Source organism: Cheilinus undulatus, linkage group 12 (genome assembly GCF_018320785.1).
Source record: "Cheilinus undulatus linkage group 12, ASM1832078v1, whole genome shotgun sequence".
Lineage (NCBI taxonomy): Eukaryota > Metazoa > Chordata > Actinopteri > Labriformes > Labridae > Cheilinus > Cheilinus undulatus.
This window is the reverse complement of record NC_054876.1, coordinates 955248-974748: the sequence shown is the minus strand read 5'-3', so window position 1 is coordinate 974748 and position 19501 is coordinate 955248. Positions and strand designations below refer to the sequence as shown.

The 19501-nt window shown below is 43.9% G+C and overlaps 1 protein-coding gene across 2 annotated transcripts in view; it reads right to left on the bottom strand.

The window, feature by feature from the left end:
* Nucleotides 1-975: 975 nt before the first annotated feature.
* The window catches only part of sytl2a (synaptotagmin-like 2a), a 36105-nt gene continuing 17579 nt past the window's right edge, over nt 976-19501 (bottom strand). Inside the window, exons 1-12 of one of the 2 annotated variants that reach the window (XM_041801118.1) lie at nt 17000-17521; nt 12731-12832; nt 12565-12621; nt 12377-12456; nt 12128-12232; nt 10040-10209; nt 9820-9922; nt 5407-5568; nt 5238-5334; nt 5054-5159; nt 3883-4088; nt 976-1355 (exon numbers count right to left, since the gene is read on the bottom strand). In XM_041801118.1, the coding sequence (XP_041657052.1) occupies nt 1207-1355; nt 3883-4088; nt 5054-5159; nt 5238-5334; nt 5407-5568; nt 9820-9922; nt 10040-10209; nt 12128-12232; nt 12377-12456; nt 12565-12621; nt 12731-12832; nt 17000-17516 (1854 nt within the window). In that variant the 5' untranslated portion in view covers nt 17517-17521 and the 3' untranslated portion in view covers nt 976-1206. Of the gene's footprint in view, nt 1356-3882; nt 4089-5053; nt 5160-5237; nt 5335-5406; nt 5569-9819; nt 9923-10039; nt 10210-12127; nt 12233-12376; nt 12457-12564; nt 12622-12730; nt 12833-16999; nt 17522-19501 lie in introns of those variants that run through there. The other variant, XM_041801119.1, reaches the window with a different exon arrangement.

Sequence of the window (19501 nt, the reverse complement as noted above, 5' to 3'; positions counted from 1 at the left end):
AGCAAAGCCTGAGGGGGCCAGTAGTCCCCATCTGCAGGCTCGCAGGCTGCAGGCTCAGGACTGTAGAACCAGGACCCGTGTTTTTCACAACAGCACCACCCAGCAAAATCAATGAGCATTGCAGTTAAGTTGCTTGCAATTTTGGGGCTTCTGGGATATGTAGTTGGAACACTACAGTCGGAAGAGACAGTAGATCAAAGCCACAGAGATGGAGACCCTGGGGTCAAAGAGCAGAGCGATCGTTACGGAGGTAATCTAAGCAACAAGTTCTAACTTAGACGCTGGAAGAAACTTTAAACTTTTGCCTGAGAAATCGCTTACTCACTGAAACCGACACTGAACTTAAAGACAGCGAATCCAGGGATCAGCGCTTTCATTCATCTGCCTAAGAGGTTAAAGAATGCCGTGAGCTCTCTCCCGTATGTCAGAGAAATAAGGCAGCCTCTCGCCAGCTGGATGCATACAGCAATGACGCTTCAGAGACGGACTTTTCCAACCCAGACTCTGCGGAATGGCAGCCGAGTGAGCGGAGCAGGTCTTCTTCTCCGTCCCAGAGCGATGGAGGCAAGTTAACGTTAGAAACCCACTGATGTTAGCTAGTTTCTAATGACCTGTGTAACATTATTGATAAGACATTAGTTCCCTTACTATCAGTAATGTTACACAATCCCATGCTGCGACATGTTCTTCATTTTGCTTGGATTGAATTTGTATCTAATTTTAAATGGATCAAACTTAACCCATCAAATACTTGCCCTCTGTCGCCCACGACCTCCAGGACATGTTAAGGTGAGACCACAGGAAATGAAGCCTCACATCTCTGTCTCCACGGAAGGGCTGAGCTTTCTGATGTTCATTTAAAACAGTGTAGTAAAAGAATGACCCTTCATCAGATCTGTTCAGTCTTATTTCATTTATTGAACATGGTGTGATTGGTTAGTGATCACATTATTGATCTACATGGCTGTATCCAATCAGAGGAGCTTCGATCAAAGCGGCTACATCATTAAACATTTATATCTCATTGACATTTATCTTTTTCAAATACCATCTCTCTGACAGGTCACGTTCATCCATGGTTTAGACTACACCTTGATCCAGCACGTGTAAACCTATCACAGTCTCCATCATTTATACACAAACATGTGAAATCTCTCAGTGCACCAGTATATACATGCAGTGTTCTTCCTCTCCACATGTACAGTCTCATTTGGACATGCTTTTTGCCAACACCAACATTCTCAAAGGTAAAACATCCTCCACCCATTCCCCGTCAGCCTCCAACATCCTCTGCCATAAATGAGCTTCATCTGCCGTAGAATCCATCCATCCCACCTCCACGCCGTAACTCTTCCCTGCACAGAGGAGCACAGAAATCCTGTTTTATTGAGATGATTGTTCAAATCCATGCTAATGAAAACAGAAACAGCAGAGATGAAATGTTTCTGTGAATGTTTGATGAAAATGCCACGTCAGCTACAGTGAAAACAAAAGTTGAAACAGATTCAGCCTCTCAGAGCTGAAGGGGGAAGTATTTGGTGTGACTCCCCTCACGAGTATCATGTTTTCAACTATCTTGAGCTGATGTAAGGAGATTTACTGCACTAATCCTCTTGTTTATTACACAGAGTTGATTAAAGACATGGCGAAGGCTTCATCAATTGTTTGAGGTTTATTGGGTTGTTTTCATGTGAAGCACATTCACATCCATGAGGCATCCAAATCACTGGATGTTTGCTAAAATACAAACCAACTTTTAATGACTCTATTAAAAATGTAACCCAACACATCAGATTCGCCCAGAGCATGGATATATTTCACATCCGTAGAAAAGAACAGCAGGACTTTTTTTAAAAAGTGAAAAACATGTTCTCTGCCCAGAGAAGCTTTCAGTGCAGCTCTTTGCTCGAGTTTTAATAACAACATGTGATCCACTTCTGATAATACTGCTATATTATAGCTACATCTTGGCTAATTGCTACTCTGGCTGCAGCCATTGCTGTTGACTTCCAGCACAGAACCACAGCACCTTCCAGTGTAACCTGACACGCCAGATGGGTTTGTTTCACACATCCATCTGGTAAACATCTCATAGACAGTGTTTGGGAAAGGGCAGAGCCTTTGTAAAAACGGTGATTGGATGAATGTTCTGTCACATCTTTACGGGCCAATCAGAGCAACAAAATAAATGACACTGTTGCTGCTACCAAGGTGCATGCGCGCGGCTACTGAGGAATAAACTCTGTATAGAACTGCCCCTCATCGCTGATTGGTCCCGTCAATTTCTAACCGGGCTAAACAGTTCAGACGGGAAATTTGCAAGATGGATTCACCAGTGAGAAACACAGAAACGGGTGTTTCCAACTACTTTGCAAGGTTACAGTATCTGAGCATGTGGATGAGAGTCCGAGTCTCTAGGTCCTTGGTCTTCCTGGTCCTATACTCTTGTGAGGCCAAAACCTGACTGATGGCCACCGGCTGGACTTCTTTGTGATGTTGCTGGATAAAGGAGTTGCAGCTGTGCTTCTAAAGGCTCTTGGTTCACTTTTCCAGGCCTGATCCAGCTCACCACATACTGGAAGCCCATGGCCTGCTGGGTTGGACTAAGCCCCAGTCCAAGTCCCAGTCCGAGGTCATATGGGAGAACACCTGGTGAGATGGAGCATGGGCCTGGCACAGGTCTGGATGAAAGCCACTAGTAGGCCAGAGCAGCAAAGGACCAATGTTGATGTAGGGACCTGACCTGAGTATTGATCTGACAAAGATATAAAAAAGCTGCTATGATAAATTCAGAAAACTCGAGACGGTTGCATTTGCTTAGTGTAAAGGGAGGTCACACTGAGGTCTGGCTTTAGTGCGTAGTCATGTCTTTAAATATGTGTATATACCTCACAGAAATAAAGACTGAGCAATCTTAACACCAGCTCTACTTACCCACCAACCCACCCACTCCCCCCCCCCCCACACAACACACACACTTCCTGAGCACCTGTCTCCATGAAATCACAGCCTGGATGTCCACTAACAAACTCAAACTGAACAGCAGTTCATGGTTGTGGCCCCCAAGGGGCCGCTTCAGGAGGTAAGAGACCTCCTGCTCAATGTGGGCGGTAGCTCCAGCCACCAGTCCTCCAAGGTCCTAAACCCGGGCACCATCCTGGACTTCCAGTGCCACATCAAACCATGACCTGATCTGCCTTTTTCAACCTCTTATCTCTAGACTCTGTGGCCTAAACCTTCATCCACATATTCATCAACTCATGTCTGGAGTGCTGTCATGGATTGCTGTCTGGTGTACCCAAAAAGACCTTGTCAGGCTCCAGTAAGTCCAGAACTCTGCTGCCAGGTTTCTCACTGGCACTAGACCCTGATGTCACATCACCCCTACCCTCATCCACCTTCACTGGCCCCCAGTTAAGTTACACACCAAGGACAAGATCGTCCTCCTCCTCACCAACAAATCCCAACATGCCCCACAGTGCCTCTCTGTCACCTTACCCTGGTCCTCAGACACTGACACTACTGGAACACTCAAACCCATCCATGAATGGAGTCTAGAATGATGGACTTCCCATGTAAGGATGTCTGTGATGATTTAGAACCGTTAGCATGCTGGCTAACATCTGTATCTGCTAGCTAAGGTCTTTTAAATCTCTCAGAAGGTCAGCTTGTTGAATTATTGAGTATCGTCACAGTCCTTGAGTCTTTAACTGTGTTCTGAGTTTTTACTGAGCCTTGTTATAAAGCTCGGAGCTGATGTGACATTACTCCAATCTAAACCGTGCACTGATGGTCCAGATTTTGACTCCAAACTCATCAATCCAGAGAGTTCAGATAAAGTACTGTGACTGTGACAAAGAGGAAAGTGGAATGGAGTCTGACCTGTTCCCAGCCCGAGCCTCACACCACCGATGTAGTGGTTGTTGAGTCGGTCATGGTCCCACACTGTGATCTCCACACAGGCCTCTCGCAGGTCATCTGGCCGAAAGCCGTCGTACACCATGGTGTGGTTAAACATGGGGTTGGCTGTCCTTTTCACGACCCGTGTCTTCTGTCTGCTCTTACGACTGGTGTCAGGAAGTACGGCGCTGCAGCAGAAGAAGAGGAGGGAGGTAAAACGCCTGTATTAGCTTCATCTAAACCTCAGGAAAGACCAGACTAATGTGGAGTAAAATCCATAACTTAGGAATTCTGATAGGATGAATCAAATAAGCAAATAATCCACTCAACTCACAATAACAAAAAGATATTTCCTTGAGCTTTACTAGAGATCATTTTGGTTTTTATGTCTTCAAAAGTCCACTAGAGCAAAATCAGCCAGTTAAAGCTGGATCATGCAAAGAAGACACTATAACCAGGAAACTCTGGACTGAAGAAACTTGGAAAACTGTTCTATGGTCAGACAAATCAAAATTAAACATTCTTTTTGTAAACCAGGGATGCCGTGTCCTGTGGACCAAAGAGGAGTGGAACCATCCAGCTTGTTCTCCTGGCTCAGGTCTAAAGCCTGCATCTCTGATGGTATGGGGTTGCATTAGTGCCTATGGCGTGGGCAGCTGTAACATCTGGAGAGGAACTATCAATGCTGAAAAGTAGAGAGAGTTTTTAGAGACACATATGCTCCCATCCAGACAACGTCTCTGTCAGGGACGGCCTTGACTATTTCAGCAACACCATACTAAACCACATACCACATCCATCACAACAGCATGGCTTCACAATAGCCGGGTCTTGAACTGGTCTGCCTGCAGTTCAGACCTTTCACCAATAGAAAACATTTGGAGCATCAGAAAAGGAAAAATACAACAAAGAAGAACCAGCTAGAATCCTACATCAGACTAGAACGGGACAACATTTCTCTCCCAGAACTCCATTATGGGTGAAAGGTCGTTTACAGACTGTTGTTAAAGGAAGAGGTGATGCTACACAGAGGAAAATATGCCCCTGTCCCTACTTTTTTGAGATGTGTTGCTGCCATTAAATTTAAATGAGCTAATATTTTAATGAAATAGTAAAATAATTATATTACGAGTTTGTTGGACATCTCACGTACCATTTGACAAACGGGTCGATGACCACGCCTCTGACTGGAGGAAGATTCTTACAGTCTTTCACCCAAATCTGAACCTCACTGGTTTCCATGGTCGATGTGCTCTGACCTGAGGAACAAGTTGAATAACATCAGGGACACATGTGAAGGTTACAGACTGATAGAAACTCCAGAGTCCTCGTCTCACCGCTGGGCGTCTGCGGCAGGAATCTCAGGGCCACTCTCATCTGACCCCTGCTGTCTGGCAGCAGAGAGGGGGCCGGCGCTGAAGTCGGGGCTGACACCTGAAAGATGACGGTGAGAAGTAAATGTCTCATCAGATCTCTGCGCAGCATACAGACTGGAGAGAGACTTACCCCAGCTTTTAATGCATAGTCATTTATATGTGTGTTAGTGAAGTCCCACTCTGACAGATCCACTTCCACGTCACCCAGGAAACTGTTCCGGCCAAAAGTGTCGTTATGCCACACCGAGACATTTAGATTCTGAGTTTTCAGCACCTCCATCGGGATTTTAAACTATAAAGGAGAAGAGACAATAAAGATGTCTGTAAAATATGAACCAGGACTACATGGAATGAGAGGTCTGTGAAAGACTGTTGTCTAATTTTAAATACAGGACACCATGGTGGGGAATCCATAGACATATGGGTCAGGGCGCCCGTGCTTCATTCCTGACCCCTCTCACTCGAAATCCAGATTTTTTGCCAGGACTTCATCCTAGTATCTTTGATCAGTGGCATGATAATGGGATACGACTGTTGGGAGACTTATACCAGAATAATGTACTTATGACTTTTCAACAACTACAGTCAAAGTTTAACATCCCTAAAGATCACTTTTATGGTTACCTCAAGGTCCGAAATTTGATCAAATCAAAAAGCTTACCCCATCCAGACACAGCTTTATTCAATGTTATTGAGAAATTTCTTCTGGACAGAAAAGGTATCTCACATTTTATTTCTGCATTCTATTCATTGTGGAACTCTCTCAGCTTAGGCGGTGTAACAAATATTGCACAAAAATGGGAGAAAGATCTTGATACTGAACATGTTGAGGATGATTGGCAGGAAGCTATCAGAGTGTTTAGATCAACCTTTACCTGTAACAGGTTAAGAGAGACGCAGTGTAAAATACTCCACCGTTCGCATCTAACTCCTAACATACTGCACAAAATAGATCGCCAGATTTCTCCCTTATGTAACAAATGTCAAAGAGAGGTTGGCACCTATTCTCATTACCTCTGGCAATGCAAACGGATTCAAAGGTTCTGGAGTACAACATCTCAGGAGCTTAGCAGCATCTTTAAGGTGAAACTTAAGAGAGACCCAGGCCTCTACATTCTTGGCCTTTCCTCTAAGAGTGTAACTTTAACATATTTAGAATTTAAACTTTGTGACAAGTTACTACTACAGGCCAGAAAATATATTCTGATAATCTGGATAAAAGATAAGCCCCCAACTGCCATGTTGTGGTATAGGGAGATATTTAGGGTTCTCCCTCTTGAAAGAGTCAGTGCAGTACTGAAGGGAAATGAGAGATACTTCACAGAGGTGTGGTCTCCTTTGTTTGTGTGTTTGCCAGAAGAACTAACTCAGCTGGTGCTGAGGGGCCAAAGCTCTATAAAATGGCCAAACATATCTACTGCAAACTCATGAATGTCCTTAATTTATATCTTTTGTTTTACCACTTAAACACTATTTTGTTAATACACCTAGAGTTAATTAAACTTACCCTTAATTGTTAGATTACTGAGTGACCAACAATCTTCATCTGGTCAGTGTCATTACTGGGTAGGACTAAAAGTGACTATGCAAATGATGGGTAACAAAAGTGGGTAGTTAAGGTGGGCAGCTTTGAGAGTTGTATCTATTTATGACATGGATGGCAGTATTATTATTCTTTTAAAATTATTATTACTTTTTTCAACCTTAACATTTGACATTGTAATTATTATTATTATTATTATTTTTTTTTTTTTTTTTTTTTTGATGTAACACAAAAGATGGCAAACTGTATGTATTCTTTGTTGACCCTTTAAAAATTCAATAAAATTCTGATTAAAAAAAAAAAAATACAGAACACCAAAGGTATACGAACACTTCCAGCCACACTATACAGTCATGAATGAAAGTATTGGCACCCCTGGAATTTTTCCAGAAAATACACCATTTCTCACAGAAATTGTTGCAATTACAAATTTTTTTGGTATGCACATGTTTATTTCATTTATGTGCATTGGAACAACACAAGGAAACAGAAGAAAAAAGCCAAAACTGACATAATTTTACACAAAACTCAAAAAATGGGCCGGACAAAATTGTTGGTACCCTCAACGTAATATTTGGTTGCACACCCTTGGGCAAAAATAACTGAAACCCATCACTTCCTATAACCATCAACAAGCTTCTTACACCTCTCATGCCCCTTTTCGACCGAGCTGGTGCTGGGCTAGTTCCAGGCTAGTGCCTGGGTTAGCACCGGTTCTTTCCATTTCCACCAACAAAGCACTGGCTCCAGGTGCTAAAAACTGGTCCTTAGCAGGCACCAACTCTTTGCTGGGCCAGAGCGAGGGCCAGAGCGAAGCACCAACTACGTTGGGGGGCGTGGGATGGGGGATGGGGTTATCGTGACGATCGTGACGCGGTGGAAACCAGTCATTCTGAACTCGGCCACAGACAGACTACATGCTGGTCAGCTCTGTCCTGCAGACTACCGTTACTGATCCCGGTAAGTTTTATTTCATCCTGTTGTTCGCTTACTATGAATACTATAATAATAATCAGCTGGAATTTTGGACCACTCTTCTTTTGCAAACTGTTCCAGGTCTCTCAGATTTGAAGGGTGCCTTCTTCAACAGCAGTTTTGAGATCTCTCCATAGGTGGTCAATGGGATTTAGATCCGGACTCATTGCTGGCCACTTCAGAACTCTCCAGCTTTGTCTCCAACCATTTCTTGGTGCTTTTTCAGGTATGTTTGGGGTCATTGTCCTGCTGGAACACCCATGACCTCTGACACAGACCCAGCTTTCTGACACTAGGCCCTGCATTGTGGCCAAAAATCTTTTGATAGTCTCCAGATTTCATGATTCCTTGCACACAGTCAAGGTACCCAGTGCCAGAGGCAGCAAAACATCTGTGAAGCTCCACCATGTTTGACTGTAGGTACTGTGTTCTTTTCTTTGTAGGCCTCATTCTGTTTTCTGTAAACAGTAGAATGACTTCCTTTTCCAAAAAGCTCTACCTTAGTCTCATCTGTCCACAAAATGTTCTCCCAGAAGGATTGAGGCTTACTCAGGTACATTTTTAAACTCCAGTCTGGCTTTTTTATGTCTCTTTGTCAGCAGTGGGGTTCTCCTGGGTCTCCTGCCATAGCGCTTCATCTCATTCAGATGACCACGTATGGTCCCAGCTGACACTTTTGCACCCTGAGTCTGCAGGACAGCCTGAATTTGTGTGGAAGTTGACTGAGGATGTTTATCCACCATTCCAACTATCCTGTGTTGCATTCATTTGTCGGTTTTTCTCTTCTGTCCACGTCCAGGGAGATTAGCCACAGCTCCATGGTTATAAACTTCTTGATTATATTACACACAGTGGACAAAGGAATTTCAAGATCTCTGGAGATGGTCTTTAACCTTGAGATTGTTCATATTTTTCCACAGTTTTGCTTCCTAAGTCCTCAGATGATTCTGGGCTCTTCTTTCTCTCCTCCATGCTTGGTGTGACACACACAGGCACACAACACAAAGGCTGAGTCAACTTTTAGACATTCTAACTGGCTTCAGGTGTGATTTCTAGATTGCCAGCACCTGTTACTGCCACAGTTGAGTTTAAATGAGCATCACATGCTTGAAATAAAACAATTTACTCACAGTTTTAAAAGGGGGACAATCATTTTGTCTGGCCCATTTTTGAGTTTTGCGTAAAATTATGTCAGTTTTGGCTTTTTTTATTCTGTTTTTTTTTCGCATTGTTTCAATGCACATAAATGAAATAAACACGTGTATACCAAAAACATTTGTAATTGCAACCATTTCTGTGAGAAATGGTGTATTTTCTGGAAAAATTCCAGGGGTGCCAATACTTTCGGCCATGACTGTGGACAGACAGATTCAACCACATCATTAGACAAAACCTCATCTGTTTACAGAGACAAAGTCAAATTAAAAATATAAATAATAATAAATCTAAATAAATAATATAAATATCAAACATTTCTGATATCTAGGATTTCAGATTCAAACTGTTGAAGAGGTGATTTAAGATCAGAGAGTCTCCAACTCAGTCCAGAGCCACATTACAAACTCTTAATCATCAGATCACTTCTAAGAGGCCTCAAAACCAGGCCACATCCTGGACTGTTAGGACCACTTCAAAACCAGGCCACATCCTGGACTGTTAGGACCACTTCAAAACCAGGCCACATCCTGGACTAATAGAAGGACCGCTCCAAAACCAGGCCACATCCTGGACTAATAGAAGGACCGCTCCAAAACCAGGCCACATCCTGGACTAATAGAAGGACCGCTCCAAAACCAGGCCACATCCTGGACTGTTAGGACCACTTCAAAACCAGGCCACATCCTGGACTAATAGAAGGACCGCTCCAAAACCAGGCCACATCCTGGACTAATAGAAGGACTGCTCCAAAACCAGGCCACATCCTGGACTGTTAGGACCACTCCAAAACCAGGCCACATCCTGGACTGTTAGGACCACTCCAAAACCAGCCCCCCCATGTAGCCAGCCTAGAGATGTCTGTCTTACTCTGAGGATTTCATTGTAGTCTGGGTTCAGAGTCTTCTTCTTCACAGCCGTTTTTCTTTTCCCCAGCTTTGTTTTGTCAGGGAGCAGGTAACACTTCACGTACCTTTAAAAGAGAGAGAAGAGGACACGTCTTATTTTTAACTTTAATATTCCAGACTCCTCTGGATGATGTGACATTCCTTCCTCATTGGAAGCGTGGGATAAAGAATAAAGCGTTTACGGGTCTGAGCGCTGCTTCTTGGTGTCTGCCACAGCCAGATCTCTGCACTGCACCACAAAGATGTGAAACTCTCCCAGCTTCTGGATGTAGTTCACAGCAAACTGTATGTTTCCCTGAACCTCAATGTCTCCAAAGTCTGCGGGGTAAATGCTGCTGATGCTGCCACTGACCTGCTCATTCACAGAGACACAGAGGAGAGAAGCCCCGCCCAGAAAAATGACATTACACAGCAAAAAAGGCAAAAGAAGTACATTAACAATATAAACCTGTCTAGTCTCTAAAAAAAAGGTAGAGTTAAAGGAACAGACTGACCATGGGATTACTGGGACTGACTGCAGGCTGACCGCCTCTACACCACACTGCACTGATGCAGTGAATCATACAAAAGGAGCACTGACCAAGTATTGAGTGCACATATGAACACTGTTTCCAGAAGCTGGACTTTTGTGTATTAGGAATGAATTTTTATGACAGTTCTTATGCAATATTCTCATCTTTTGAGATGCTGGAGTTCATGAGTTGAGGGCTGTAATAGTCAAGATAAAAACAAAAAAGGCTTGAAACATCAAATTTTATGTGTGTATAGTGTTAAATGTCAGTAAGAATGAACTTTTCCACAATATTCTAATGTTCTATATTCTATATTTGAAGGTGTGGTGACTGTACAAACCAGTGTGGCTGGAGCCCAAATTTTTTAAAACCTTGCAGTATTTTTCTTAAATCATGGTTTAATTTAAAAAGTGTTATTATGTATAGTGTGTAGTAATGATCAATAATATTCAAACTTGGACGTGTTCTCCATCTAATAGCATATTTCACAGCTTAAACATGAGTCCTCACAGCTGCAGGAACACTAATGACAGAGCAGAGCATCAAGCTTTTCTTTTAATGGTAGAAATATGACATTTAAGAAGTTATGCATCATCATGAACCTGCTGAAAATGATTTTATTAGCCCTGGTTTAACCCTCTGCATCGCTAGCTTTAGTGGGTTGTTCTGTGTTAAAACACAGCATCCTGTTCTGTAATAACGCAGCTTTAGAGCCGAGTAAATACGGCAGTCAGAGAATGAGCAGGTAATTTTATCAACAATTACACAGAAGAAAAGATTCAGGATCAGGGAAATATCTTCCTCTGAAAAAGTAAGAACCCTGGTGTAAAGGTTGAAAATACAGCAGGCGGATAACTTTAGGATAAAGTAATACACCAGGAACAAGAAAATGATTTAAATAGTGGAAAAAGATCCAGATCATTTACTCTGATTAAAAGCCCTGTCTTTTATATTTTATGAAATAGTTCATAGGCAGGGGTAACATTTCTCAAACCAGAATAAAATGTTGTATAAATATACATTGATATATTATTGGCTGTGATTGTATTTGTATGTTAATGTGAATCTGAAAAATAAGAGCTGTGTGTATAAATCTATGCTTCAGAACCGTTATTTTTACTTTTTACTTGCAGCAGGTCTTTTATTATTCCTTTAATTATTGGACCAATTTAGTCCAATCAAAGGTGGAGATGATGGTGATGTCATCAGGCAGGTAGAGAGGCTGACCAGAGGGAGGCCTGGTGATGATGACAATGTGATGCAGTTTTAACTCTAACATGTCAGGCTGTGGTGTCAGTGTCGTTGATCTGATCAGTGTAGCTTAAAACAGAGAAACTAGCCAGGACTCCATGATTGATCGAAGGCGTTAATGGCATTGCTCCTCATTTTTTCCTGGGAAAGGACCCCGTGACCTTTATGAACTTAGCCATCATTTTGGCAGCTTGGCGCCCTGTATATATAAACAGAGGAAAGGTGGAGTAAAAGAGGAATCTATTTAAGCTGTTTTCACTGGTGTTCTAAAACAGGAACATTTTCAGGAGCCCCGAATCTTCCCTGAGCTACTTGTTCTTACTTGACCCTGACAGGAGGAAGATTTCCCTTCCAGGAGGGGTTAGAGAGGGAACTCTCTGGGTGGAAAATTTTTGCATTTATTCTTGCATTCACAGAAAAACTCAGGAACATTTCTGGAGTGGTGTGTGTGTGGAGTGTGTGGGTGTGTCTGTGTGTGAAGCATTGGTGAGCTGAGAGTGGACGTACAGAAGACATGGAGGCCAATCCTGAGGAGATGCTTAAGTTAGACCTGGAGCTTCCCGTGTTTCTCCTCAAACCCAGGTTGGTGTCCAGAGTGCTGTCACTGTCTGTCTGATTATTTCAGAGACGAACATGAAAACACAGAGAAACTAGGTCAGAGGAGATCAGATCAGTCAGAGGAGCTGAGAAATCATTTCCTCTGTGATATGAGTCACTGATGGTTGCAGCAGTTTGTGCAGAGTGGCGTTGATTTACCTCGTCCTGCTGAAGAACAGGCACTGACACGCTGCTTCTTAACTGTTTCCACTCCGATGATGATGACGGAGATGAAGAAACTAAAGAAAGAGGTGATCAGAGTGATGAGAGGAGGACTCATGGATGTCTGAACTACGTCTACATGTTTACTGGACTGTCTACGACTTAAAGAAAAACTTCATGTTCACCGTCTTCCACACTTTGATTTGTTGGTTCTTTTGGGTTTTCCTGGTTTTTCTCCTTTTCTATGGAGACAATGATTTCAGTAGTATTAGCATAGTTCAGTAAAACTACATCACAGCAGTCTGAGTGTGTGTTAAAGCCATGGGCTGCATGAAAGCAGAGCTCTGTTACTTGTTTTTGAGGCGAGGTTATCCAGACTTTTGGATGTAGACTTGATCTTTGAGGACAGTTCTCTAAGAGATGTCATGATGATGTTAGGAGTGTCGTCATAACCTGCCAGGGAGTAAAACGTAGTCCATCATTGTCTGAATTAGCAGGTGAGCGGTCAAGCTTCTGTATCACAAAGTAAATAAGATCTGCTCTCTGATGTCACTGTGCTCTCCTACACTGTTAAACAAACACTACAGGGATCCCTCATACCCACTGGAGGTTTCTGGTTCTCTAGAAAAACACAGCCTCCCCTCACAGACAGCATGAACGTATGAGAACAGAGAGGGTGAAGCCGGCATAGACATGCTAAAAACTGTCGACTGATCGGAAACAGAGATAGTACCAGACTAAGAAGAGCTGTCGTTTGCATCTAAAGAAGCATCTGTGTATTGAACCGTTGCCATGACTAGAGAGGCTAATATCTGCCATGCTGAGACAGATTTATTTATTTATTTGAGTACAAGCCCTGGTTTTATCCATGCTTTGGCTAAATAACCTTCTACACCTGGCAGTGCTGATAAACATGAGACACCGGGGACAGTTGGTAAATAATGACTCCATTTATTAAGGGAACAGAGCCATTCAAACCTAACTCACCCTGTATGTAGAAGCCATTCTATCCACACCCAGACCTGGTTACTGCAGACCTGCTGAACCCAGAACCCTTTAACTAGAACCAGTCTGACAAAGGGAAGTAGGCCAAAAGATCTCCAACACATCATGATGCCATCTGAAGAACGTTCAAGAACAGATTAGAAATAAGGCCACTGACATTTCTGAGGCTTTCCAGCCAACCATGGTGAGAGCCATTATCCACAAATGGAGAAAACTTGGAACAGCAGTGAACCTTCCCAGGAGTGGCTGGCCCTCCAAAATAACTTCAAGAGGACATGGACAACTCATCCAGGAGGTCCCAAACGAACCCAGAACCCCATCTAAAGACCTGCAGGCCTCACTGACTCAGTTAAGGTCAGAGTTCATGATTCAACAATCAGAGAGAGACTGGGCAACAATGGCATCATGGGAGATTTCCAAGGCCAAAACCACTGCTGACAAAAAAGAACACAAAGGCTCATCTCACATTGGACTAAAAACATCTTGATGATCCCCAAGACTTCTGGGAGAATATTCTGAGGACTGACCAGACAGAAATAGTCTCTGCAACATCAGAACAACAGTCTGACATGGTGGGGGCAATGTGATGGAGCCATGAATTCTGCTCTCTAGCAGAAAATCCTGGAGGAGAATGTCCAGCCATCAGTTCATGACCTCAAACTCACGCACACTTGGGTTATAGAGCAGGACCATGATCCCAGACAACCCCAGCAAGTCCACCTCTGAATGGACTAAAAACTAAATACAGGTTCTGGAGTGGTCTAGTCAAAGTCTGGACTTAAGTCTGACTGAGATGCTGTGGCGTGACCTCAAACAGGCCGTCCATGCTGGAAAACCCTCCAATGTGGCTGAATGAAAACTATTCTGCAAAGAAGAGTGGGACAACATTCCTCCACAGTGATGTAAAGACTCTCTGACAGTTATCACAAACACCAAGGATGGAAAAACCAGGAATTAAAAGTAAAGTAAATTAAAGTCTATTTCTCATTGGGCCAGGTAGGTCTGGATGGCTTTATTCCCTTCAATAAATGACATAATCGTTTAAAAACTGAATTTTGTATTTACTCAAGTAAAAATGTGTTAGATGATCTGAAGTATTTGAATAAATAAGGAGGGAGGCTGGTGCTTTTACACAGAACTGAAGCTGAGATGATCTGACGGCTCAGACTAAAACCTGGCTCCACTTTAAACTGAATGTAAATCCTGACAGCAGTATTTAGCAGAACAACAGGACTCAGATTCACAGCATGGTAGTTTTAGTTAACCATCGACACTGGCAGCTAAATTAAAGGGAAACAGCAGTTAGCTCATTAGCAGCCTGTGAGCTAAGCTAGCACATCATCATCATACTCTCGTTCAAAATTCAGAGAGAAGCGACCCAGTAATGAGGTGCCGTTCACAAACGAGCCTGTTCTACAAAATATCTTTTAAACGTGAACCACGGTCCTTTCTTCCATATTTCTTGTCTTTCAGTCCATATTTAAGAAACCAAACTGGTTCCAAATGAAGAGCCACTTGGGAGCCAAAAGACCAGCTCAGAGCTGAGCCAAGTGATCGACATCTCCTACAGCCGGGTGTACACTGTTCGATTTTCCTCCGATTCAGACGCAAATTTTGAGTCACATGACTCACTTTGAAGTCGGGCTGACTTTCAGTCGGATTGGGCGTTGTTCGTTGTGCTGTGTACAGGAGGTTACGACAGCCGACCACCTGACGACCTGCTCCTGACTGGTAGGAAGGATTTCTGACATGTTTGATGTTTTGGTCGTACGACTCCAGACACATCACAGTGAGAGCAGAAACACAAGCAGAATAAACAACTTTGGGGGATTGCCTTCCTTTGTGAACGATCAGTCAACGTCCTAAATTACCATGACAACAGCTAGAATGACTTCCTGATGCACCCCCACTGTGACAAAGGAAGTAAACGAGCAGGAAATATTCCTACCCACGGACCTGCAGCTGACACGGATGATGATGTTGTTTGTGTGTGTGGAATGGAGAGAGAGAGCGGGGGAGAAGGAGGGGGGAGAGAGAGAGAATATGATTGGAGACACTTCACCCTCAGTGTGTGAGACTTTTTAACCGCAGGTTTCTGTCACAGCCCGTCCCAACTTCACTCATACAGTGTGAGCACCCAGGTGGTGCACGACAGCAGCGAGTTGTGTGTAAACACACAAGTCATGTGCGACAGTCGTGCTTTGTAAGCAATTCAGTCAGACAGTATGAGATGACATTCAGCCATGACTGTCGTATGGTCAGCTTGAAATCGCACAGTGTATACCCAGCTTGAAAGAGAAGGATTTTCTGTAACGAGCAAGGTCACGTCAGCTGAGGAAACACAGGCCAGATCAGGGTCCAAACTCTTCAGAGCCAAACCCTGCTGCTTGATGGAAACGGACCACACATGATCAGTGCTGATCCAGGCTGTAGATAGAGGCTGCTGCAGTTTCTCTCTGAGATTTTAAAACTTTTGTCTGAATGTATCACTACTTTACTCAAAAGCAGCACTCGTATGTTTTCCTCTTTGCACTTCCAACAGTTGAGACAATCAACAGCACAAAACTTTGTCATTGAGCTATCATTCGTCTGTGCTAAAATCACTTCCTGCCCACCATCTGAAATTCTTCACTGTGATGCAGCATCGTCTGCAAAGAGCCTACATGCTGGTGCAAGGCTATGAATGAAAACGTTAGGTGCATTTAGGTTCTTACACACTAGACGCAATTTTTCATGCAAATAATTCCAATGAAATTTTTTTTCCAACCTGCAAAGGCAATGCAAGGTTCCACATCAGCAACCTAATTTCACAGAGCAAAATTTTGGCGGATATTTTTTAAACCGTGGTCAATTTTTACAAAGTTGCTCCTGATGAGCATCAAGCCAGTGGAAACACTCGCTGTCGTCGACTTTTAAAGAAGACAGCAGAGTAAGAATGTCCTCCTCTCATATCTGTGTGTCGTCAGAGCTTGTGATTTTCACCTTACGTAGCCCCGTTAGAGGGGGAGATGAGCAACAGGCAGCACAGCGTGTCCATGTGAACGTAAAAGCACGAACATGATTTAAGCCCCATTAAAGATTTATCAACAGTCTCCTCTGATCTGAGACATACGGCTTATAAATGCTCAGCATCAATCAGATCACTGAAATTACTCCTCTAATCAGTCTGGAACACAAACATGTGAGCCAATCGGTGCGCTGTGGGCGGAGTTAACTACTCTCACAGCAAGCCTTAGCTGTGCCCTTATTATTATTGACAATATTTAAAAAGCCGGTTCAAAGCAAACTTGGCTGGTGCAGTAAATTAAACTCCTGGCTGTGCGTAAATGTGGAGGAGAGAGAGGGAGAAACCTCCTTTTATCTTCCACTCCAGTATAAATCACGTTTTATCAGAGGACAGGAGAAAACACACCACGGACTCTGATGTGCGTAAAAAGGCGCGACTAAATTTGTCTCAGAATTATTCACATTTTCGTGCCGTCTAACCATGGCGCCCTGAGTGTGTAAAGGCCTTTAGTGCTGCTGTGCTTTCTGAAATATAAATCTCAAACTCTACTGCCCTTTGTTTTTGTCATCATGATTTCAAAGACAATTAAGAGAGAAGTCGGCGCTCACTGCCTGAACTTGTTCGGGGCAGTGAGCAAGCACCAGTCGCCATGTCTTGACTGGGGTCTTCATCTTTCTTTCTGGACGGACTTCCCTTAGTGGGACTGGCCCTCAGGATTCCCACAGTGTTTCTGAGGGATTTCTGTGGACTGTGTAAAGCATCACTCTCCTGGGTAAAAGGGGGGACATGGGCCCTCTCATGTGGCCCAAGGTAGTACTGATAATCCTGGGGGATGATGGATCGAGCTAGGCGGGTCAGGGTCCCAAGCTTCTTTTCTGGAGCTTTCTTGTGTTGTGGTGACGAGAGGTTTGAGGTATTTGGTAGAGTATTCTCATCATTGATGGTGACATAGGAGCTGGACTTAGACTCTGTCAGAGCTGTCTGCTTCTTCTCTGAGTTTCCTCTATGCTGTGGTGAAGAGGACTCTGAAGGACTTCGTTGAGTGTTTGCATCACCCATCATGATGTTGGAGCTATTTCTAGGTTCTGTCAGTGCCGATTGCTTTGCCTCATGGGAGGGACTCATCCTCTCTCTTGGTGCTGGTGTTGGTTTTACTTCATGAGAGGAACTCCTCCTCTCTCTTAATACTGGTGCTGGCTTTGCTTCATGAGAGGGACTGTCCCTGACTCTTGGTGGTGGTGCTGGTGTTGGTGTTGGCCTGGCTTCGTGAGAGGGACTGTCCCTGACTCTTGGTGATGGTTTTACATGAGAGGAACTCCTCTTCTCTCTCAATACTGGTGCTGGTTCTGGCTTTGCATCATGGGCAGGATTTGTCCTCTCTCTTGGTGATGGTGCTGGTGCTGGTGTGGCTTTATGTGAGGGACTGTCCCTGACTCTTGGTGATGGTGCTGGTGTCAGCTTGGCTTCGTGAGAGGGACTCTTCCTCTCTTTTGGCACTGGTGTTGGTTTCATTTGAGGCTCTTCAACATTCTTGGTTCCAGGGTCAATGTCTATAGGAAAGGTTTTAAGAGGAGATCCTTCCAGTCCCTGAATCTTTGGACCAGAGGGTTCTCTTGGAAGGACTCTTGGGTGGCATGTCTTTGATGGACTTCTCCGGGTTTCTTCATCTTGCTCTTTAGCTCTGGGCATCTGGGATCTTCTGGGACTAAGGGGCTTGTTTTGTGGCTCTTGGTCAGCCTGCACTCTGCTTTGGGGGCTTACTGATTGTACATCCTCAGGACTCCTCAGACTCTGACTGACAAACCCCTTTTCAGTCACAGTTAATGATTTTGGGATGACAGAAGGCTTGGATGGCCCTGCTCCCTCAAACTTCTCTCTTAAGGAGAATGTTCTGACATCAGATTGAGGGGAAGCCACTTTGTTACGGAATGACCTGCCAACCGCATTTGCAGCCTGCTCCCTGGACTTTGTGAATTCTTTCTCCCAGAAATTCTTCAGATCACTAATCTTGGCTCGCCTGTCTTCTAGAGGGGTGGGACTGGACTGCTGGGGAGGGGCATCCGAAGTCTCTTCCTTTTGCTGTTGTCCATGTAAAGGAAAAGAGGCAGGTGCAGATGACATGATGCTTTCCTGTATCTTTAACATGTCTGTCTCTCTTATGGACGCTGTCAGAATGTCTTCTGATTCCTCATAGATGAGGACAGGATTTGCTCTGTAGGTGCCATCTTCTTTGGATAGAACTACTATGAGGCTACAGTCGGACTTTTCTGTCGTTTCCACCTGAGACAAGAGCTTGTTGTTTGTGTTCTTGGCCTCAGAGGCCGATTCTGTTTCTGTCTTGTTGGTGTCTTTGTGCTCTGCCTCCTCACCAGCAGAGACGATGTGTTCCTTCTTCCAGAAAGTTCTCAGGTTGGATGGTACATCTGGATGTTGAACAGCAACGTCAGTATCTACAGAGGTGATTGATTCTTTGAAGGTAGTCTTCTGCATGGCTGTAAGTTGGACAGTTTTGACCGCTGTTGGCTCAGAGAGTTCCCTCTGCTCTGTCACACCTTTCTCCACAGTGGTATCCTCAGCGCTCTGGTAGAATGTAGAGCTGTCGGCTGGTCCATCCTGCTCAGGTTCCCTCACCTCTTCCATCTCTTCTTTGACATCTTCCTCTCTTTCTTGTACCGGCTCTAAGCTGGACTCAACAGCAACCTCAGGCTGGTCTGTGGTTGCTACCTGGAAGTCCAGGTCCTCTTCAGGTCCTGTCTTTGAGTCAACAAGCTTACCTGACTCATGTTCAATGGCAGAGCTGAGGGCCTCCATGGCATGTCCAGAGACATCTGCAGAGACAGCAAACACATCAGTCACTCTTGTGCAAACATGAGACAGTTTGATTAGAGAAACTTGAGAATAAAACAGCCAAACTGTTTTTCCACTCCTAGAGTGTTTTAAAGAGGTATCTACCATCCCTAAGAACTAAATCTGTGGGTGCATTTCAACAATGATGTGATAGCAAATCTATGTTTCAATCATTAGCCCTCAAAATTCCTAGAAGAAAAAAGGAAATGTTTGGCAGACTCAGTGAGCAAAGCCTCACCATGGAGAGAGGATGCCACGGACAA